Raw genomic sequence first — 24528 nt, 5'->3', positions numbered from 1 at the left:
CTGGTTATATGGACTTTCAGTGTACACATAAGCATGTCTATCAGAAGGGAAAACAAGGGTGAGCTCAGCCTTTATTTAAAAAAAAAAAAAAAAAGTCTTGCCTACTTTCAACAAAATGGAGACCAGATCTTCCTAACAAATTTCAAAATAGTAAGGGCAAGTAGGAAGTGGAGAATCATGGCCCCTACGTGACTCAGTGACAGACACGAATGTGTACCAGAAAGCCTGGGCAGTATGTAACCTACACAACACCCTAATCCACACTTCAAAAGCTAGGTTACTACTTGGGGGCATAATTCAAAAAGTATCTGTACCCACAGCATTGAAATATTGAATTAAAAAAAAGAGTTTAGATATTTTGGGTTCAAAGCCTGGGAGAATAATAAAAAACAAGGTGGGAAGAGTCAGTAGTGTGAACAAGGAGAGCTTTGAACTGCCTGCGTGCACCCCTACTCTGGCTGACAGAAGCAATCTCTGCCCTTCACAGCCAGTCTTTTTTTAGCTGGTTTGAGATAGATGAGTCTTAAGCAAGACAGAGATGTCTAACCTCAAATTAGACCATAGATCATACCATCTAGATACAAAGTGGAAACAAAGCTAGGAGGAAGGAGCAAGAAGGAACCTAAGGAATGATAGCTCGAGTGTATTTTACATGGCCACTAACAGGGACTTGGCTGGCCAGTTATCATCAATCTTTGAAGAATAGATAAGTTAGTAAGGGAACAAAACCTGGGGGTGTTGGACACACAATGTAGGGGTGACAGAAGTCAGGAAGAAAATTCTCCTAAATGACTGGTTATGTCAGAGGAAAGAAAAAGGGTTTTCTAAGCTATAAAAGCTCCTTCTTCAATGTGGATGAGTCCAGCTGATTCTTCAAGTTAATAAACCTTTATCACAGAAATACTAAGGGAAGAACTGGGGAATTAAACAGGGGTAGAGGTTACCCAGTATTGTGAATCACGTAGCCTATTTTATACACACACACACACACACACACACACACACACACACACACACACACTTTAAGTTTCTTATAGCTGGTATGGTGGCTTGAATCTATTCCCAACATTCAGGCTGCTTTGAGTTTAAGTCCATCATGGACTACAAAGTTAGACCCTGTCTAAAGAAAAATTTCTTATACATACCAAACTAGTTCAGACAAACGTTAGTCTGGCATTTGTATTAAAATAAATGAAAAGGTGTAGGTGGAAACAGACAAACAGAACTGCTATGATCAGCCAAGGGTAAGCCAGGTGATGAACACAGCAGAACTGTTATTGTAATCTGTCTACTTTTACAGATATTTACCCTTATACCATCTTACTAATGTCCAGCAAAACAAAGCAGACATGCCTGAACTAGAGATCTGAGCTATAAAGACATGAGAGGAGAAAATAGCAAAAAGTACTAAATCACACACTGACAGACTCGTACAGCGCCATCTCTGCTGCAGAGCATAGCTTTCAAAATAGTAAAGTAATAGGTTGTTGTTTTATTACTTCCATTAGAAGTCACGGGGTCTGAGAGCTAGACAGCTCTTTATCCCCTACTCCACTGACGTTCTCAGATGTAGACAGCAGGGGAAGCAGCCAAGGCGCTTGTGAAATAGAGACTCCCTAGTCTCCTGTACGAACACATCCAAGGAGTCTGCTTCCATAACTCTGGAACACAGCCCAGGAACCTGTGTTTATGCCTGCCTGCCAGGCAGTTTTAAGGACAACAGTTCTCAGCTCTGGTCACTCTCTCATCCAGTTTCAATGAAACAGCAGCCCGAGAGATGTTTAGAAAACAAAATTACAAGAAACATTAAAAGACTTGAGTTCTGTGTTGTTGGGTTTGTTTGTTTGTTTGTTTGTTTAAAGACATGGTTTCTCTGTGTAGCCTTAGCTGTCCTGGATTCCCATTGTAGACTAAACTGGCCTCGACCTCACAGCTCTCTGCCCACCTCTGCCTCCCCGAGTGCTGGGATTATGGGCATGTACCACCACGCCCAGCAAGACTATTATTCTTCTAAAGACAATTTCAGTCAGACACACCCTCACCCTGTTTCTGCTACCCTGGATATACACTATAATTAGTTCAGTGGTGTCTCACTGAGCTGTAAGAAGAGAAATCCTGGCTTCACAGTGGTTTCACTCTCCCTAGGATGGGGAGAGTGCTGGCTGCCTGAGGGCACTGACTGCCAAAAGACACATTCCACCACTGGTTTTTCCCAGAGAAAGGTGGTCCATTTTTGCCAAAGAACTAGAAGAAAGTAACATCTGGTATCTCATATGCTTCAGGAGATGTCAACCTGCCAACTACCTGCTATGCTCCAACAAAGGCTGGCTAGGACTATGCAAATGAATAAAAGACTCAAAAATACTGTTAGCTGCCACTCTGCCACTGCAATATATAAAAATAATCAGCTGCTCTAATAAGCATGCTCTTCAGGCCAGGAAAGTCAAAGCTCTCAAATACTAGAACAACCTGTCTAGATGATGCAGCTAACAAGGAGTTTATGTTTGTACGCGACTGTTGGAAACAATCAATGTGCCATCTAAGTGTTCTAGCCTTCCAGCCAAGCTTGTAGTAGACAGCAAAGGAGCGGACAGTCTGAATATCTCCCAGAAATGCCAGATAGGCTTCAGACTCCCATGATATCCACAGGTCCTATTTGACCTCTTACTTTAAGGTTAGAGGGCAATGAGAAACAGTAGATTTAATAAATAATCAATAAATCATCTAACATAAACACACAACATTGTTTCAAGTAGACACATAAAACTGTTATTACTTGGTTTGGTTTGATAGTTGGTGGTACTGGGAATTAAGCCTAGAGCTTCATGTTTGTTACAGAACAGCTCAACCCTGAGCAAGGGATGCATGAATGCCACAGCGTACATGTAGAGGTATTACCATATGGGTTCTAGGAATTTAATTCAGGATATCAGCCTTGGCAACAATGCATTTTCACACTGAAATATCTCACTAGCCTCAAGTTCTTGATTTTTCAGGAAATGTTGCCCAAAAGCCCAAAAGCCATCTACCTCCTAGATATGGTGACAAGTCAAGATTATGCATCAGTTATCTATTGGTGGTATGGTTGGTAGGGAGAGTATTAAAGCAAACTGGAAAATGAGCTATTTCTTACTTAAGGCAGCATTTATAGTGTGCTGTGTATAAGCATATACAGCACAGCCTTTGATGTAACAATGTTTTACTTCATATTTACTCGAATAAAGGAGTGTATAATGTCTTTTTTCCCCAACTCCTAACCAGCTTTAAGCAGGTAAGTAATAAAATAAGAACAGTCACTTTTAAAAAGCAACTTAAAGTGATCTATGTGACCAGAAAACTGCTATTTTTCTAACTACGTGTATATGTGTGGGCATATGTATATTAATACAGGTACACTGTAACGGAGGATAAAGATGTCGTATCCTCTGGAGTAGGAGGTGCTGCTAACTAAATTCCAAGGTCCTTTTAACTACTGAGCCATCGCTCTTGCCTCAGTGGCCATTAGTTCTTATCAGCTACAAATGGACCCAAAACAAGTATTACATCCATGGTTCTGAACTGAAGTGTTGAGCAACATGAAGAATAACTCCATTATTTATGACATGCTGAATTATTTTGTCATGTGATGCACCTTTGAACAGAATCCATTCTCATCTTGAAATAGCCCTAGGCAAGAAAGTAAACTTACAATTCAAAGTTCTGGGTCCAGGGAAGGGGGTACAAGCTAGGTCTATGATGTAATATCGGCACTACAGATTTGTTTCTGAAATACCTGATCTGTGAATCTGGAGTCCACAGTGGAAAAATAGTGGAGAAAGGGTCTTGGGTTCAAGAATCAGTCCAAGAGGAGAAGCACTGCCAACAGGCACAAACACTGCATCCATAATCTTAGGGTAGCTGCTCAGAAACCTCCTGTTTTTCCTAACTTTTCATTTTGCATCTCATTAAAGTGACTATGCCTGAAAAAACTCAGTAGCCCAGATGTGCCTCAAACTTAAGATCATCCTACCTCAGCCTCCCAAGTACTGAAGTAAAAGACCTGAACTGCCGGACTCAGCTTTATTTTGACAGCCATATTGGGTTTGGTTTTTTTTTTCCTTTTAAGGGGAGGAAACAAAAATAAATGTATTAATACTTCAGTTATTCTTTTGAGTTTTAGTGTCAGTTTGAAAACGGAAAAAATACACACACACACACACTTAAGATCCAACATCACAAATGGAAAACTCCTTAAATTCACAAAAGAAATATGAGAGGGCTGGAGGGTGATGCAGTGGTCAAGAGCACTTGCTCTTCCAGAAGACCCAGGCTGGGCTCCCAGCAACAACACAACCATCTGTATAACTCCAGATCTAAAGAACCTAACACCTTCCCTGGCATCTACCAGCACTGCATACACATAGTACACCGACATACACTCAGGTAAACAGAAACACACAAAATAAATAAGGATGAAGGAATTTACTAACAAAACCAGAAGGGACTGTTATAAGGAATCCAAGAAAGCTCTGGCTGTCCTCCCAACCTTAGCGCCTTAAGGAACAAACTGAGCACCACAGACCACGGAGTGGAAGACAGGCTGTAGCCAATGTCCTACCAAACAAACACCAATAAAAACTTCACTTTTCTGTTTCAGCCAAACTGTTTTGGTTTTGGTTTTTTGTTTTTGTTTTGCTTTTCAAATTCATAATAGTAGAAGTTTTTGAGGTTGAGTCCTCAGAAAACAATGGGGTTTAGTGTCAGAAAGTCCTATTGATAATGATAACACCCACGTCAACATGAACCTGTCACTAGCTCCAGGGAAAAATGCAGAAATACTTTGTGCCCTGAGAAGAAGATGGAGAGATGATCCAACATTAGAAGCACTGGCTTTTCTCCCAGAGGAGGCACCACACGGCAGCTCATAACTGACTTAACTCTAGGCCCAGGGAATCCAATGTCCTCTTCTGGCCTCTGGGCACCAACTACACTGGGATACAGACATACATGGCAGCAAACACCCATTCACATAAAACAAAAACATAAATTTTTTTCAAGATTAAAAATCTACACTTTTTAGCCAGGTGTGGTGGTGCACACCTTTAATCCCAGCACTCGGGAGGCATAGGCAGATGGATCGCTGTGAGTTCGAAGCCAGCCTGGTCTACAAAGCAAGTCCAGGACAGCCACGGCCACACAGAGAAAACCCTGTCTCGAAAAACAAAAACAAAAACAAAAAATCTATACCTTTTTCCTAAAGTAAAATAACCCAGAAAATTTTATTTTCCTCATATTTAATTACAATCTCAAAAACTAAGTGAATAGTTTGCATTCAGAGAAGAATAGATGTCTTTTCCCCCCTTCTATAATTAGCTTTAATTAGCTCGATAACAAGAAAAAAAAGTCCCAAAGAAAAGGCTAAGAACTGGCAAGGTAACTCTGGGTCCAGACAACTGCCACCAAGCCTGGACCCATGTAGTGGAAGAAAAGAGTCAACCCATGCAAGTTGTTCTCTGACCTCTATGTCACACTGTAGCATGGGCATGCAAGTGCCACACACACATAAAATTAGTAATACAAAAGAAAAAGAAAGTATCAGAAACAGCCCCTCCTTCCCCAAAAATAAGGATGCAGGGAGGAGGGAAAAAAAAAAAAAAGCTTTTGTGAGCAGTGTTAGGACAAAGGAGGGAGTGTAAGCAGAACAGTGATTAAATAAAATAAATCAGCCAGGCAGTGGTGGCGCACGCCTTTACTCTCAGCACTCGGGAGGCAGAGGCAGGTGGATTGCTATGAGTTCGAGGCCAGCCTGGTCTACAAAGTGAGTCCAGGACAGCCATGACTATACAGAGAAACCCTGTCTTGAAAAACCAAAATAAATAAATAAATAAATTTAATTAAAAATAAATAAATAAATCTGCACATAGGACCAAAAGAAAGAAGGAAAAAAAAGAAAACAAAAACAATGATCTCAAGTGACAAAGAGACTCTCCCATCTATAAACTGGGCACAGCCCATTGTCCAAAGGCAAGAGAGCTACATTTTCTAGAGTCACATACCACCGTCCTCTGCTTATTCGGCAAGAAAACTCGGATAGTATTGCTTGTCTTAGAAGAATCCGTGAGTTTGCCATCATCTGAGGCCCGGCGCTGATAGCCAAACTGCTGAACAATTGTAGGGGAGATGCAGCTAGAGCCATCAAACACCGCGTCTTTGAGTCCAAAACCATTGCTGATCGTCTTCCAAGCTCCCTGTATGTGCTCCATTGATGCAGCTGAAACAATACTTAAACCTGAAAGACCAATGAAAGACAATTATAATTCTAAAAGAAAAGTACTTAACCCAGGAACACAATGTAAATAAAAAGTTGTAAAAACAGTGGTGTATGGCTTTTCATAGTCTGTGTGCAAGTTAATCAGGGAAGAGGAAAGTGTATATAGCAGTATATTTCCATAAAATGAGAGAAAGGGGATCAAAACCCAAAGCCAACCTAGAACATAAGCCAGGAGCTCCTGCTTTGTAGTCCCTATTTTTCTTTTTACCTTTTTTTTTCTTCTTCTTCTTCTTCTTCTTCTTCTTTTTTGTTTTTCAAGACAGGATTTCTCTGTGTAACAGCCCTGACTGTCCTGGATGCGCTTTGTAGACCAGGCAGGCCATGAACTCACAGAGATCCACCTGCCTGTGCCTACCAAGTGCTGGGATTACAGGCATGCACCATCACACCCAGCAATAGTCCCTATTTTTCATCTGTACTTCTCTCCTTTGATTACAGGGTATGAATAAGCTGAAACATGACCTCTGCCTATGAGCAACTTATTTTACGCTATGAGAACTGCACACTGGGGGGTGGGATCCTGTCTCCAAAAGAGGAGCAGAAAACTTAATTCCCAGGAGGCACTTAGATACCATATATATTTATTTTTATGTATAAACTCACATTTAATTTGTAAGAATTTCAGCTTTTAACTCTTCCTTCAACTCTCTCTCTTCACACCAGAGAAATCATCCTAGCAGCCCCCAAACTCCCAGATTCTATATCTATTTCCAAAGTCCATGAATTTTCCACTATAGCATTCAGGGTTCAGTTTGGGTGCAGAACCAAAGCTGAAAACCAGTCATTGAACCCCACATAATCTGATGTTGTAACTAGGTACCTCAGGCATAAGGACTAAGAGTGCCCAGACACTTACACATCAGCAAGCAGGCAAAGTCCTCTATAGGTTCAGAGAATCCTCCTTCCAACCTTTTGTCAGAAGCTTGTTTGTTAGCAACAACTAGAGCTCACTAGCAGCCTCTATCATGAGGTGGCATAAAGAGAACACACACATACATGCCTATGTCCCTCTTAATTCTTCCAGTTAGACGCTAAACAGAAATGATATCCCATCCTGATATACAAAATCATTTAGTCAGAGATGAAATGGCCTAGAATTAAAGAAAAGATAACTTAAACTTTGCTTTCAACCAGAATTTTCTACTTGACTACCCATTGTGTGCTAAACTCTCGACCTGGGAAAAGAGATTAACTACAACCAGACTCCTGTGCCACATCTGTGGGTCCACAGCCATAGACTCCACTAATCACAAATCAAAAATACTGAGGAGGGCGGGAAGAGAGAATATGTGCTCGCACTGTCACATGCAGACTTCTTTTTTTGTCACTGTGTGGCTGTCTGCATAACATTTACACTGGGTTAGCAATCCTGAGTTCTCTGGGTGGAGAGGACTTACAGCAGAGATGTAGGCATGGCCTATGCAAATTCTATGTCTTCTACATGAGGGACCGGAGCAAATGTGGACTGTGGTTTAGGAGTTCAGGGGTGCAGGAGTGCAGGAACAAAGCCCAGCAAACACAGCAGAACATCTGCAACCTTGATTCAAAGTTCAGGAAAGCAGAGTAGGTTCGGAGATTTCCTCAAGATCACTATGTGGTATTACCAAGATTCTTGGCACAACCTTTCTGGAAGAAAATGTCATGTCTACTAAAGTTCTGACTTTTTTTTTTTTAAGAGTTATTTATTCATTATTATGTATACAGTGCTCTGCCTGCCTGTATGTACATCTGCAGGCCAGAAGAGGACACCAGATCACAGTATAGATGGTTGTCAGCCACCATGTGGTTGCTGGGAATTGAACTCAGGACCTCTGAAAGAGCAGGCAGTGCTCTTAACCGCTGAGCCATCTCTCCAGCTCAAGTTCTGACTTCTTAGGGGCTGATTTTTTATCACCAAAAGCAATCTCCAAACAGCAGCTCATCATGTCACTCCCTTGTTGAAAACTCAGGATAAAATCTAAACTCCTTAATCAGATTTCTGCATAGTGGTGCACACTTTTAATCCCAGCACTTGGAAAGCAGAGACCAGTTGATCTCTGTGTGAGGCTAACCTGGTCTTCATACCCACTTTCTAGACATCCAGAGCTACACAGTGAAACCTTGTCTTAAAGACAAAAACAAAAAAATAAACACCAGATCATTCCAGTATTCATACCTGAGAATTTCTTATTCCCTTCCCCCAGAAACAGTCAAGATGGCCCTTTCACTGTCTCCACCAAGACAGCCTTTTAAAGAGTCTTTACCTGGCACTCCATCCAAAATAGTCTACTCCCCTTCCCCCAGCAAACAAAGCTGACTAATTCTCAGTGGAATGCTTATTGTTACAGAGACTGTCTATAAATGTCTGCTCTGAGCAGAGCTCACTGGCATATTCTTAGTACTTGGAGCAGTACCTGCAACATAAAGCGTAATTCTTGACTTTTCAGGTTTTTCATTGCTGTGCTGTACTAAATATTCATTCTTTTCATAGTAACTTGTTATATGACCTGAGTTTTAAAGTGGAAGGAATCCACTCAGTCATAACAACTACAATTCCTATGATCATTTTGAATCAACCAAAGTAAGCTGTCAACTGCAACTGAGGAACTAATCAAGGCTGAGCATGCTAACGGTCACCTTTATCCCAGCACCGTGAGGCTGTAAGTAGGCCAGCCTGGTCTACGTAGGAGTAAAGACAGCCAGGGTTCTATAGAGAGATCCTGTCCCAAAAAACCAGAGGGGGGGAGGGAGGGAGGGAGGGAGGAAGGAAGGAAGGAAGGAAGGAAGGAAGGAAGGAAGGAAGGAAGGACTAAACAGCAGTGGTTCTAAGTCTATAACATACTAAACATTATTTTTAAAACAGCTGTAAGATACAACATAAAATTATAATCACAAGCAGGTTCCACTAAAAAAAGACAAACAAACAAACAAAAAAAAACCCAACAACAAAAAATCCTGAGTCGAAGAGATGGCTCAGAGGTTAACAGCAAGTCTTGCTCTTGTGGAGGAGCCCAGATCAATTCTCCTGCCATGAAGTACTTGAGTAGTCTACTGACATCTGAGGCATGGGTTACTAGGTCAGTAAAATTATATACATCTCTTCCCTTTTTCAGTCATTACTGGAGTTTAATTCTTTTGTGACTTCTGACCAAAGCAAGAACCACAGAAGGCTTTTGATTGCACCTTCTCACACTCCAAAGAACATTATGTTTTTTCCATTTATTCACTTATTTTGTATACAGTGCTGTGCCTGCCATGTACACCCACCGCAGGCTAGAAGAGGGCATCAGATCACATTATAGGTGGTTGTGAGCCACCATGTGGTTGCCGGGAATTGAACTCAGGACCTCTGGAAAAGCAATCAGTGTTCTTAACCTCTAAGCCATCTCTCCAGCCCATGTCTTTTCCTTTTTACAAAGAGGAGAAATAGAACCCTAGTGTTAGATATGTACCTACCCTAAAAAATGATGACATTCAGGCTATACAAGGGCACTAGAGAAGTCAGCAGATGGCCAAGTAGGTCAGGTTTACAGTTGAAAAAAAAAAGCCTTCAACTCTGTACAGGTGCAGTGGGAAGCTAATGGTACAACTGCCACATGGCTCTCATAGCAAAGTGGTTATCACAGGCTAAAGCTGGACAACAGCTGGGGTGGGGAAGCCTGGAACAGAAAGACAAAGCCTGGAAAGGAAACGAACAAATATAAGGAACAGACAGATGAGATGTAGGAACCGAGTAATCTCACAGACAATTCTTACTAAAGACTAGGTAAATGAAAAGTTATAACTACTGTCTCTTTTTTTGGGGGGGTGGGGAACGGTTAAAATTGCACTTTGGATGATTTTTATATTAAGAAAAGCTTTCAGATTATTTAAGTGATTAGTTACTAGGCATCTCTTTTGTTACTCCCCTCCTGAGGAAGGAGTGGAGTAAAGACAGAAAGCAAGGGTTGTGCTGATGCTTCATCTCTCTCAGAAGTAACCACCGCTTCTCAGGTTTATAAAGGATAAAGACAGGTATAGACTGATAAAGCTAACCAACACTAGCAGGTATAACTTTCCCAGCACACTCTACCACCAAGCAGCATCCCCAGCCCTGTCATCTGCCAAAGAATCCCATTATTAGGTCCACTTTCTAGATCAAATGAAAGATTTTTAGACTATTTTATGCTAATATATGCCTTTGAAAAACAGAACTGGAGAGATGGCTCAGAGAGAAGAGGGACAGACAGACCAACCACACCAGGCACGGTGGTATGCAAACCTGTATATGCCCAGCACTCCAGAGACAAAGCAGGAAGATGGAGAGCTCAAGAGCAGCCTGGTCTACGTAGTAAGACCCTGTCTCAAAACTAAAGACCCAGGCCATAGGAGGAGGAGGAGGCACACAGAGCCCTGATTATAGACCAGCACGGACTACAAAGACAGATCAGACCCTATTTCAACAGGCCCAACACTTGGGCCTACACTCTAATCCAATGCCTGACTGCAAGAATTGGCAGCCTCCTCTCCAGCTCAGTAACCAGGCTTGGAAGAACATGTGAGCTTCCCCATGCACACAAAGCTCAGGAAAGCTCGCACCACAGTCATTCTTAATCTTGTCCTGTTAACTAAACAGACTGCCAGAGAGCTTTCAATGTGGAGGATAGAGACCATGGATGGGGGACCTGCAATATATCAGATTAAGAATCTATCAGCTGCCTCACATTAATAATGATAACAAGAAAACAAACTCCAGAAGTTTTAGCCAAAGGATCAGGAATCAGAATGATTTCAAATCTTTCAACATTGAAAGGAATATCAGATATGTTATGAAAGAAAACTATAAAGAAGGGTAAAAGAGAGCTTTTTCTAACATTCATGGTTACATAAGTTTTACTGTCCACGGTCCCTTTCTACATGGTGGAAGATAAAAACCAAAACCAGGTTGTCTCTGATCTCCTCATATGTCTCCATGGCACAAATACACTCACACAAAATGAAGGAATAAAAGAAAGAAAAATAACAATTAAAATTTAAAAGCTGTTGATGGGTGCAGTGCTGTATACTTTCAGTGTAGCAGCTCTCTGCTCTGTTAGGTGAGGAAGGTACAGGCTGAAGTTAATGAAACACTACGCTAGCAGAAACGGTGCCCTTTACATAAAATGACCTTGTCCTTCGTTGTGCCTGGTGCCCAGGGAGGCTAGAAGAGGGCATTGGATCCCATGGAACTGGAGTTACAGATAATTGAATTGTGAGCTGCCGTGTGGTTCCAGTTCCCACCCTAATCCTCTGCAAATCAGCCAGTGCTCTTAACCTCTTGACCTCTGGGCCATATCTCCAGCCCCACCTCCAGACTTTTAAACAAACCTAATCACCATAAAATTCTAGCAACCAGATCTAAAGCCTGGCTGTTCTCTTCACTCTCCTGAACCTCCAGCTGTCTCTAACAAAGCACCTAGCAGCACCTGTCCTCTGCCCTTCCTCCCTCAAAGCAGACAATCAAGGGTCATTTTAGAGTTGCACGAGCCCCTCCCTGCACCTCACTGTACGGGCCAGCCTAGATTCAAATGCTTCTCTAGCTCCATCTCCCCAGTACAGGGACCACACAAGGGTGCCACCAACCTGACTGTTCACACCCTGTCTGCAGAGTTCTCTTCCATCAGAGAAAAGAGATGCACAACCTAAGCTCCTATTTAAAGAAACAGCTGTTCATTTAACAGCCACTCCCCTCATCCTGAGCCCCCAGCCTTGACACAGTAGAGTAAGGATCCAAGCTGAAACTTGATCTGCAAGTGAGACACTGGGCACAAGTTTTTAAAAACTGAAAACAGACAAACTCATAAGCATGTTGGGCCATGCATATCAGCAATACACAAGTCTGTTGTTAAAGAGACGATAGTCTCCACATTCATTTGGGGTCCAATCAATCCCTATTACACTCATTTATGGTTTCTATTGCTGTGATAAAACACCATGACCAAGAACAACTTGGGGAGGAAAGGGTTTGTTTCATCTTACAGCGTGTGTTGCATCATCCAGAGAAGTCAGGGTGGGAACTAAAGCAGAGGCCATGAAGGAGTGCTACAAGGCTTGCTCTTCTTCTGCTTGCTTCTTTTTCTTTTCTTTTCTTTTCTTTTCTTCTCCCCCCATCTCCTCCCCTGAGACAGAGTTTCTCTGTGTAGCCTTGGCTGTCCTGGACTCACTTTGTAGACCAAGCTGGTCTAGAACTCACAGAGATCCACCTGCCTCTGCCTCCCAAGTGCTCGGATTAACTTTTTTATATACCCTAGGCCCAGCTGCACAGGAGTGGACCACCCACAGTGGCCTGGCCCTCCCACATCAATCACTAATTAAGAAAATGCTCCACTGGCTAGTATACAGGCTAACCTTATGGAGGCATTTATCAACTGTGGTCCTTCTTCTCAGATTACTCTCACTTGTGTCCAGGTTGACAAAAAACAGAAAAACAAGCAAACCAAAAATATAAAATCATCATCATCATCATCAAACCACAAGAACACTCTCTCAGGTGAAATCTATGTAGAAATTAGCAAGCTGATCCTAAAATTCATTTGGAAACACAGACAGATGACAAAGAAAACCAAAACAATCTCATTTTTGGTTTGGGTTCTTTGTTGATCTTTGACTCAGGACCTAGACTAGCCCAGAACTTTCAGTGTAGCACAAGTTGACCCTGAACCAGTTCTAGGAGGATCCAAAATTCTCTTTTGGCCTGAGAGCATTTGTGTTCATGTGGTGCACAGAAACATACACACATCCTCATAAAGTAATAAATCTTTCAAAGTGATTAAAAAAAATTTTAAAGTTTTTATTCCAGGGCTAGAAAGATGGTTCAGTGTTAAAGAGCAATGAATGGGAAGTCGGTCGTGGTGGCGCACGCCTGCAATCCCAGCACTTGGAGGCAGGGGCAGGCCGACTGCTGTGACTTCGAGGCCAGCCTGGTCTACAAAGTGAGTCTAGGACAGCCAAGGTTACACAAAGAAAGCCTGTCTTGGGGGTAAAAAAGGAAAGGGGGGGGGGGACGGAGGGAGGGAGGGAGGGAGAGGGAGGGAGGGAGAGAGAGGGAGAGAGAGGGGGAGAGAGGGGGAGGGAGGGGGGAGAGAGAGAGAGAGAGAGAGAGAGAGAGAGAGAGAGAGAGAGAGAGAGAGAGAGAGAGAGAGAGAGTCAGTCCTGAATGGTCTTCCAGAGGACCCAGATTCAATTCCCAGCACCAACATGGCAGCCCATAACTGTCCGTAACTCTAAGATCTGACACCTTCACACAGACATAGAGGCAGGCAAAACACCAATGCACATAGAAATAAAAAGTTTTACTTCATTTATCTTTAATTTTATTTATTTACATGTATGGGTGTTTTGTCTGCCTGTATGTCTGTACATCATGTGGACACCTAGTGCCAGCAGAGGACAGAAGAGGGCATCAGAACTGCTGGAACTGGAGATGTGGGTGGTTGTAAGTCACCCAGTGTGGGTGCTGGGAACTGAACCCAGGTCCTCTAGAAGAGCAGCCACTTCTTAACTGCTGAGCCATCTCTACAAACTTTTTTTAAAGACAAGATCCCATTATGTAAGCCCTGGTTTGTCTGGAACTTGCAATGTAGGATACCAGGCTGACTGCCTGCATCTGCCTTCCAAACGCTGGGATTAAAAGTGTGTACCACTACACCCAGCAAACTTTATTCTACATACATTTTGCCATAATTTTTTAATTACAGTTAACTGTTACCTATTATGTCATTTTAAAAAGGTATGCTGATCATTACAAGTAGAAAATTAACTACAGTTACTAAGAAGTTCCTAGGAGAGCTACACATCTCCAGCGCCTCAGTGGCGTCACTGTGACAACAAGGATGGGTAGCACTGTATCAAGTCCTACTCCCAACATGAAACCTCAGGAAATCTGGAGTCTTCAATTGTTAAAAAATCCTATTTTCAATATATATAACATAAGACCTAATAAAATTATCCTTTTACCTTCCAAAACCTGTCTAGACAGTGTTTTTCTCTGTGTAACCTTGGCTGTCCTGAACTTGCTTTGTAGACCAGGCTGGCCTCAAACTCAAGAGATCCACCTACCTCTGCCTCCCCCAAGGGCTGGGATTACAGGCCTATGCCACCATGCCCAGCTTAGAGCAATTTTTAAATATATTTTATTAATTTATTCATATTACATCTCAATTGTTATCCCATCCCTTGTATCCTCCCATTCCTCCCTCCCTCCTATTTTCCCCTTACTCCTCTCCCCTATGACTGTGACTGAGGGGGACCTCCTCCCCCTGTATATGTAGAGCAATTTTTTAATCAACTAAAATTATAGGACTTCAAAGTGACTTTTAAAATTTATTAATTATTTTTATTTTGAATATGGAAGGCAGGGTATGTGCATGTGACAGGAATCTAGAAGGCCAGAGGCAGATCCCCTGGAGCTAGAATTATAAGTGGTCATGAGTCAACTATTGTGGACGCTGGGAACTGAACTCAGGTGCTCTATAGGAACAAGCCTTCTGAAGTGCTGAGCCATGGCCCTATCCCAAGTGGCTTTAGTAACCCTAAAACATTAGAATGACCACAGCAGCATTATTCCAAAGAGCCAAAGGGGGAAATAACCCAAATGTCCATTAAGTGACAAAGAACAAACTGGTGGCTCTTGATTATAAAAAGTTATGATGAGTTGGACGTAGGATCAAAATATATACATGTTTGATACTGCCAAAAATTAAATAAAATGTATTTTTTAAAAAGAAACAAAAATAAAAAAGGAGGCTGGGCGATGGTGGTGCACACCTTTAATCTCAGCACTCAAGAGGCAGAGGCAGGTGGATCTCTGAGTTTGAGGCCAGCCTGGTCTACAAAGCTAGTGCAGGACAGCCAGAGCTGCTACACAGAGAAACCCTGTCTCAAAAAACCAAAATAAATAAATAAGGAATTCAATGCCAGTAGAGGAGCTCCTTGTTCTATGGGTGCATATTCCAAAACCTCAGGGATGCCCGGACCCACAGCTAGTATTTACTGCGCTCTAGTCAACTCCCCCACGTCCAGATTGTCATGCAGATAGCCACAATTGTGAAGCACACAGCAAAGTTAGCACAGATCTCTTGCTTCTTCCCAGCACAGACATCTACAACCTGCACACTTTTTTCTTTTCTTAGTCCCTGATAGCTTCTCTTCAGCGTATCCTCTTGCAAAATGGGCTACTAGTACGTAAAATAAGGGTAATGGAGTACACGTCTGCAATACCACACAGCTGATGTGATGACGAGACAGCAATTATGTGACTGGAGGGGAGCATATAGAGCACAGGTGTGCGGGACAAGGATGCTCATGTCCTGGGTGCAACAGGAAAGGGTGCTGTAAGATTTCATCATGCTACTCCAAACGGCACACAATTTAAAACTCAAGAATTGTTAACTTCTAACTGCCCAGCTAACATTTTAAGAACACACCTAACCCAGGTAACTGATACTGGGGAAAGCAAAACTAAGGGCAAGAATGTTAGTTCATTTTCAGCTGTTACAACAGAACCTGAGACATAATTTGTAAGGAATCTTGTTTTGGCTCTTGGTCTGGAGGCTGGAAAGCTCAACAGTGTGTCAGTGTCTGCTTGGTATCTGCTCAGAGTCTCTGCTTCAACTCATAGCCAAGGGCAGAAGAGCAACAGCAATATATGCCAAAGAGACAAAGCTCAGAACCTTCATGCTTTAAAACAGTCACTGTTGAGGGGCCGGGGAGAGGGCTCAACCCTCTGGCTGCTCTTCCAGAGAACCCGGCTTCAGTTCCCAGAACACAATGGCAGTTCACAACCATCTGTAACTCCAGTTCCAGGGGATCTAATGCCTTCTTCTGGCTCTCATAGGCCGGCATGTACATGCTGCACAGACACACATGCAGGCAACACACAGACACATCAATAATTTTTAAATAATAATTATTAAAAGCTACTCTTATGGTATTGAATCCAGACAAGGAAGAGAGGACTCCTAAACAGCAATTGCATTTCAACATGACTTTTGCCTGGGACAAACCACATCCAAAGCACAGTGAGGGAGATAGTAGTGCATGTGTAATAACACAAAAGTCCCCAAATAGGCCAATTCATAGAAATAGAATGCTGTTGTGCCCACAGTCTCTGTTTCTTGGGGACTGCCGCTAGATAAGATGGGGGAGAAAGACAACTGTAAGAAAAGGGGAAACCAAAACAAAGAAAAAGTAAAAAGCAGATTAGTGATTGCCTAATGCCAGTTTTATTTAGAGGATGATAAAAACATTTTACAATTCACTGAGAGCTGGAATGGCTACGGGGTTAAGATCCCTTCTTTTCCAGAGAAATCAAGTTCAGTTGCAGCCTTTGCCAGACAGCTTACAAATACCAGTTCCAGACCTTATGCCCTCTTCTGGACTTGGAGGACAACTGTGCACAAACAGGACTACTTATATACATGCATAGGTACACATTTTTAGGGAGTTTTTAAACTTTTGTTGAGGTGATATGTAATACTAAAATTCATGTCCTATAAACCTGGCACAGTCGTGCATGCCTCTAATCCCAGCAGTGGAGAAAAGAGAATCAGAAGTCCAAGGTCCTTACATACTAAGCTACAGAGTGAATTCAAGGCCAGCCTCAGACATATGGAACTCTGTCTCAATAAAGAAATCCTAGGTATAAATAATCTTAAATGAGTATTACATGGTGCTATGATTTGAATCTGTAGCCCCAGAAGATCCTTGGAAAAGTGTAGTATTCTAAAACATAAGGAAGGGATAAAACATCACTGCAGGGCTGAAAAGGTGGGTAAAGTGTTTGTAACAGTGTATGACAAGCTGAGTTAGAATTCCCGGCACCCACATAAATGCCAGATAGGTTTGGCAGCACACTGTGATCCCAGCACTCAGGATGGAGCAAAGGGATCCTAGGAGAACAAGCTGGCTAGCTAGTAGCCACCACACCCGGCTTAGTTTAAGGATCTTAATTGGCTTTTTTATTATTTTTATTAATACAATTGTACAAAATAATAGGTTTCATGGTTATATTTTCATGCAAGCATATAACATACTTCAATGGAGAAGAGTATAAGTAACTGGCTTTTTCACTTTGGTTTGCTTAGGTTGTGATTTTAGTTTTAGGATTTCTGTTTTGTTTGAGAAAGAGTCAAGTCTGTAGCTTTGCCTAGCCTTGAAGTCAATATAGCCAAGACTGGCCTACAGAATCATTCAGCCTCAGCCTCCCTAGTGCTAGGGTTACAAGTCTGTGCCACTTACAAGTGCCATTACAACTAAGACCCAGCGTTGTAGTTACTGTTCTATTGCTGTGAAGAGACACGGTGACCAAGGCTACTTAGAAAAAGAAAGCACTTAATTGAGGACTTGGTTACAGCTTCAAAGGGTTAGTTGATAAGCATCATGGTGGGGAAAATGGACGCAGGCAGGCAGGCATGGCTCAGGAGCAGGGGGCAAGGGCTTACATCCTGATCCACAGGCAACAGACACAGAGAGAACAGACCTGGTGTCCTGTTTTAAAACCTCAAGGCCCACCTCCAACGACACACTTCCTCCAACAAGGGCACACCTCTTAACCCTTCTGGTGTTTCTGTTGTTGTTTTGGATTTTTTGTTGTTTTCTTTATGTAGCGCTGGCTGAACTGGAACTAGCTCTGCAGACCAGGCTGGCTTCAAATTCAGAGATTCGCCTGCCTCTGCCTCCTGAGTGCTGGGATTAAATTGGAATGCCCCCTTGCCCAGCTAATCATTCTTAAACAGTCCACCTAGTTCCTAGTCTGACTAGGAACCAAAGATTCCAATATTTAAGGCTATGGGGGCCATTCTCAGTCAAACAATCACACCCAGTAAATAATGGGCTTTAACTGTTATTCTAAAATCAGGCAACATCTCAGCTCTGTAAGACAGGGTAAGTATTTTAATCAGCTAAGCAAAGGTTAGTGTTTTGGTTTGGTTAATTAAAATACAAATAACTAATATAGCGGGGTCATCTTTCTGTTAGCTTAGAAAAACTGGCCCCTCTGACTGGCTGATGTCTTTGACTTTTAATTGGCCCACTGAGGAGTTCAGTTGATTAGTAGCATCTGGCATGAGCTGTCTGAGCGTCTATGGCCTGGTACAAGAAGCTAGTCCAAAACAACAGTCTCCTGTGATTTTTATTAACCAATGCCCAACTGAAAAGGGAAGAAGCGTAAATATATAGGGGCTGGAGAGATGGCTCTGAGATTAAATGCTCATCATTTCTCTTGCAAAGAATGCCACCCAGTTCAGTTCCCAGCACCCATGTTGGCTCGTGGTCACCTGTTAACTTCATTCAGTTCCTGAGAGATTTGATGCCTCTAGTTTCTGTGGGCACCAGTACTCAGTTATACATAGACAGACAGACAGACAGTGTGTGTTCTCTCTCTCTCTCTCTCTCTCTCTCTCTCTCTCTCTCTCTCTCTCTCTCTCTCTCTCTCTCTCACACACACACACACACACACACACACACACACACACACACACACACACACACAAATAAATTCTAAAAAAAATTAAAGCAAATTTATTTCTGAGTACAATGTCTAGTAAATTCTGAGAAGGGTTTCTCCAAAAGACACCAGTAAAATTTATTCTGACACACAAAATCCTAAAGAATACCATTGATAAACAGCAGTTGTTAAGACTACCAACTTGACTAGGCGGAGAAGAACCTGGGAGAACACACCTCTAGGTACATCTGAGTGTTTTACAGAGCACTAAGCACAGAGAGAAGGCCCTGCAGAGTACAGGCCACAGTGCTCCTATATGATAGGAGCCGTGATAGAATAAAGGAATAAAAGGAAGGAGCACACCACGAGCAAAGGATCCCTCTATCCCTCCCTCTGGCTCTCTTCTTTCTCCTTCCTAGCCATCATGATGTGGGCCTTCAGCATGGCTGATAGCAGGCTAACAGCACAGAAACCAGGTTTTAACATTTGGATCAAGTTTTTTCATAAATTTATTTTATCTATTATCACTGGAGTGAGGAGCACGCTACAGCATATCTGTAGAAGTCAGAATAGCTTTCAGGAGTATGTTCTCTCCTTCTACCATGGGATCCAAAATCAAACTCAAGTTGTGAGGTTCAGGTTAGTTTTTCCCACTCAGCCATCCTGTCAGCCTGATAACATTCATTCAGCTGTAAAATAAATTTCAGTGACAGACCAGGTACTCAGCATAAATTAGTTAATTAAAATAAACAGAGTAAGGCTCTAGAGAGATCAGAGGTTAAGAATGCTTACTGCAGGGCAAGACAAGATGACAGCACACAGTATGTACCCATGTCTAGAGAGCAGAAGAGCAAAGGCTGGGAAACGAACTGAAGGGAACAAACCAGGAACACCAAGCTCCCAGCTCAGCTGGACAAAGTCCCGGTTTGGAAGGTACAAACTTCAAGCAGTCCCCCTAGGGAACAGAGGTGGCGGTACAGCACAGCACAGCTAAACAGCTCAGATGTACATCATTTCTTTCTTTTTCCTAATTGTTCTGGCTAAAGTTTCCATTATAGTGCTGAATTGTAGTGTTGGACATGGGTATGCTTGTCCATATTTTAGAGAAAATCACCTCATTCTGCATTAAACATGTTGGAAAGAAAGAAAGAAAGAAAGAAAGAAAGAAAGAAAGAAAGAAAGGGAAGAAAAAATGATTACTGCTCTTAAAGAAGACCTGGGCTTGATTCCCAGCACCCACATGACAGTTCATAACCACCCGAAACTCCAGTTCCAGGGAATCTGATGACTTTTCACTTCCATAGACATTTGGATACATGTGACTTACACACACACACATACATACACATATAAATAAATATTTTGTAAAAAAAAAAAAAAAAAAAAAAAGCAAACAACGTTGGGCATGATGCTGTACTTAATCCCAAAAATTGGGAAATAAAGGGAAGAAGGAGGATCAGGAGTTCGTGCTCTTCTACATAGTGAATTTGAGGTCAGTGTGGTCTACGATAGTATTTACCTCAACTTTTAAAAAAAAGAGTAAAAATAAATAGTATCATATTAATAAGGTATAACTTAGAAAACAAACTTTTAAAGATCCTGAGAGGATCTTTTCTTTTGAGTTTACCACATGATGCTGGCCAATATAAGAAAGCAAGTCCATGTCCAAGGTGCAGGATTAACACAGAGAAGTACATGCACAATATACTTCAAACACCTTCCAGAAAAACAAATCTGGAGAGACTGGAAGTACTAAAATGTAACTATCAGTATTTACAATTTTAAGTAGTTTGAGTCCTGATATCTTAAGGTATGTGGCTCATATTAGGACTGAAAGAAGGCATTCAAGGCCATCAAGGCTTCTCCACCAGGGAAAAGAGCCTCCCTAAAGCACACACGCTTTCTTGTGGGTGCCTTCACATAGCTCCTCTTCTAAAAAGTCAAAGCAGACTCCTTGGACTGCAGTAAAAATAACCAATGCTAATAACCCTGATTAGTCCCAGAGGCTTATCAGGAATTAAATATAGAAGAACCAAATGTTTACATTTTTCTGCTGAAAAGGTAGGGTCGGTGGCACGTACCTTTAAACCAGCACTCAAGAGGCAGAGGCATGAGGACCTCTGTGAATTGGAGGTATGGTCTACATAGAGCTTCAGACCAGCCAGGACAACATGGCGACATCCTGTCAAAAAAGAAGGGGCTAGGATGTTTCAAAAACAACTGAAAGAGACTGAAGTCAACTTTGTTTTGTATTATTCCTTGACTCTGATTAAGCAAAGCAGCCAAATCTTAATAATTGTCCTTCCCAAATAAGGACACATCTTCAAGCACTAAACAGTGTGAATGTACAAAGACATGTTTAAACTTTCCCCGAAACTGCCTCAGCAAATCAGTAATTACATTCACTCTAAGAAGCCTACCTAACAGCCGGGCTAAGTGGCGCATGCCTTTAATCCCAGCACTCGGGAGTCCAAGGCAGGCAGATCGCTGCAAGTTTGAAGCCAGCCTGGTCTACAAAAAATGAGCCCAGGACAGCCAAGGCTACACAGAGAAACCCTGTCTCAAAAAAAAAAAAAAAAAAAAAAGTTCCCCAGGCTGGCCTTAAACTTATTTATTCTGTTGCTTGAACAGGCCTTAAACTTGAAACCCTCCTCCCTTTCATCCTTTCTTCTTTTTCTTCTCTTTCTTTGTGCTAGGGATTGAACTCGGGGTACTGGCTTAGTAGACAAATGCTATACCTTTTTTGGAGGGTTATCTATCTTATTTTATTTTTTAAATTAGATTTTTTATTTATTTTGTGTATCATTCATGAATGCTCTAATATGTATATGGAGGTCAGAGGACAACTTTTAGGACTCAGTTACACAGTGTGGGTGCTGGGGATGAAATTTAGGGTATCAGGTTTGGTGGCATCCACCTGTACCAGCTGGCTATCTAGCCAGCCCTTGATTCTTTGTGTTTTAAACAGCAATAACAAACAACCTGGTGGCACTCAGAGAAACAATAGGCAGGCTACCAACATGAGACTTGATAGGCTGTGACCACATGGTAGGGGAGGAGGTCCCCTTATACCACAGACCCAGGGGAGGGGAATAGGGTGAAAGGGGGAGGGAGGGAGGAACAAAAGGAGACAAGCAAGGAGATAACAATTGAGATGTAATCTGAATAAATTAATAATAAAAAAAATAAAATAAAAAACCCCAAAAACCAAAAACTAATTTTTTATTCATGTGAATGAATGTACCTGTGTTACTGTATAATAAAAATGTGTGGTTAGAAGAAAAAGCATAGGACTCCTAGAGCTATAGATGCTTGTAAGTGGCCAGATGTGGGTGTTAGGAACTGAACTTGGGTCCTTTGGAAGAATACTAAGTACACTTAACTGCTGAGCCATCTCACCCCCCCCCCCACCCGCTCCAATTTTGTTATTTAAGATGTGATCTCATAGTATAACTCAGGTTGGCATAGAACTTACTATGTAGAGCTCATCTCCTTTCGGTTCTTTTGTTTGTTTTTTGTTTTTTTAAGACAAGATTTCTCTGTGTGATAGTCCTGGCTGTTCTGGACTTACTTTGTAGACCAGACTGGCCTGGAACTCACAGAGATCTGCCTGCCTCTGTCTCCTGAGTGCTGGGATTAAAGGCATGTGCCACCACACCCAGCTCAGTTTCATATTTTTAAATGAAAGAATATTTGAAGAAAAACTCAAGACACAGTCTCATGTACCCAGGCTTACCTAGAACTTCATCTAGTTGAGTATGACTTTGAACTCTGGACTCTCCTCCTTCTTTTGGAATGCTAAAAATTAGGTAAGTTTCTTTCTTTCTTTCTTTTTAAGATTTATCTATTTTATGTATATGAGTGTTCTATCTGCATGTACCCCTGCATGACAGAAGAAGGCATCAGATCCCAGTATAGATGGGTGTGAGCCACCATGTAGTTGCTGGAAATTGAACTCAGGACCTCTGGAAGAACAGACAGTGCTTTTAACCTCTGAGCATAGGTAGGTTTCCTTTTTTTTTTTTTAATTTTAATTTTTTTGTTTTATATTTTTATTTAGATGTATGATGTTTTGCCTGCATGTATCTATGTATGTGTACCACCTGTGTACAGTGCCTGCAGAAGCCAGAAGGCATCAGGGGCTGGAGAGATGGCTCAGAGGTTAAGAGCTCTGGCTGCTCGTCCAAAGGTCCTGAGTTCAATTCCCAGCAACCACATGGTGGTTCACAACCATCTACAATGAAACCATCTACATCTGGTGCCCTTTTCTGGCCTGCTGGCTCACATGCAGGCAGAATACTGTATAAATAATAAATAAATAAATCTTTTTTTTTTTTAAGGCATCAGGTCTTCTATAACTGGAGTTAAAGACAGTGTGAGCCATCATGTAGGTGCTGGGAACCAGACCCAGATCCTCTGCAAGAGCAGTGAGTACCCTGACTACTAAGCCAACTTTCCAGTCCCTGCCTGGAAAAATGTAAGGTGATGTAAAAATGAAGAGCAGAGAAGAAGAATGAAGAATGAGAAAAAAAGAAAGGAGAAAAGAGAAGGAGGAGGAAGAAGAAAGAAGAAAAAGAAAGGAGGAGGAGGCTACTAGAAATATAGCTCGATGATAAAATATTTATATCACATGCACAAAGGCCTAAATCTAATCCCTAGTATTAAAAAATAATAGTAAACTAAGCAGTGTTGCATAGGCCTTTTATCCCAGCACTCAGGAAGAAGGCGGGTCTCTGAGTTCAAGGCCAGCCTCGTTTAGAGATTGAGCTCTGGGATAGTCAGGGCTACACAGAGAAACCCTGTCTCTACAAACAAAACAAACAAAAATACTAGTTTCTGAGAATGTGGTAATATACTATATAGTTGGTATTGACTATAGAAAGTCTTCTCGATGGAGAGAAACTCAGAACTGCAAAAATCAGGTTATCCTTTCTATTATCTCACAGTACAGTTAGAATTAGACAGGACCAAGCACAGTGACAAATAAGCAGATCTCTGATTCAGGACCAGACTGGTCTACATAACAAGTTCCAGACCAGCCAGAGCTACATAGTGAGATGCTGTTTATCTTTTTTTTAAGTTTATTTATTTTATGTATATGAACGTCCTAGCTGAAGTACACCTCATGCCACAAGAGGGCATCAGATCAGTTTATAGATGGTTGTGAGCCACCATGTGGCTGCTGGGAACTGAACTAAGGACCTCTGGAAGAGCAGACAGTGCTTTTAACCTCTGAGCCATCTCTCCAGCCCCAATGCTGTTTATCTTTATCATCATCATAACCACCAGCATCATCATCTCAGGCTGGTCTGCTACTATGTATTTTGATGCTAATTCTGGCTCCTGAAATCTAGTTGCTGCCCTGAGAAGCACATTCTCATGTACCCCAAGTATTGCTGTGTAACCTTGCCTCCCTGCTTGAATAAAAAGCCTACATCTAGGCAAGGCAGAAGGAAGGGACAGGGCTAAGGTTTGTATGCCTTGAAGAGAGAAGGATCTTGAGAGGAAGAAGGATCCGCATGGGACAGGAAAAGAACAACAATGAAGCTGGGCGTGGTGGCGCACGCCTTTAATCCCAGCACTTGAGAGACAGAGAGGCAAGTGGATCTCTGTGAGTTCGAGGCCAGCCTGGTCTACAAAGTGAGTCCAGGACAGCCAACGCTACACAGAGAGACCCTATCTCCAAAAAAAAAAAGAAAGAAAAGAAAAAGAAAAAAAGAAAGTTCAAAAAACTAAAGAAATGGCCCAGATGAACAACATTAACAAGTATTTTGGG

The 24528-nt window shown here is 41.9% G+C and overlaps 1 protein-coding gene across 4 annotated transcripts in view; it reads right to left on the bottom strand.

Moving 5' to 3' along the window:
- Nucleotides 1-24528, bottom strand: part of RAF1 (Raf-1 proto-oncogene, serine/threonine kinase) — a 55118-nt gene that overhangs the window by 16555 nt on the left and 14035 nt on the right. For 3 of the 4 annotated variants that reach the window (XM_084765190.1, XM_084765192.1, XM_084765189.1), the window contains exon 2: nucleotides 6036-6268. In XM_084765190.1, coding sequence (XP_084621316.1) covers nucleotides 6036-6242 — 207 coding nt within the window. In that variant the 5' untranslated portion in view covers nucleotides 6243-6268. Of the gene's footprint in view, nucleotides 1-6035; nucleotides 6269-9745; nucleotides 9969-24528 lie in introns of those variants that run through there. The other variant, XM_084765191.1, reaches the window with a different exon arrangement.

This window comes from Acomys minous (genome assembly GCF_964271855.1).
Source record: "Acomys minous genome assembly, chromosome: 17".
Classification (NCBI taxonomy): Eukaryota; Metazoa; Chordata; class Mammalia; order Rodentia; family Muridae; genus Acomys; species Acomys minous.
The sequence above is the reverse complement of the archived record's forward strand: the minus strand, read 5'-3'. Positions and strand labels throughout refer to the sequence as shown.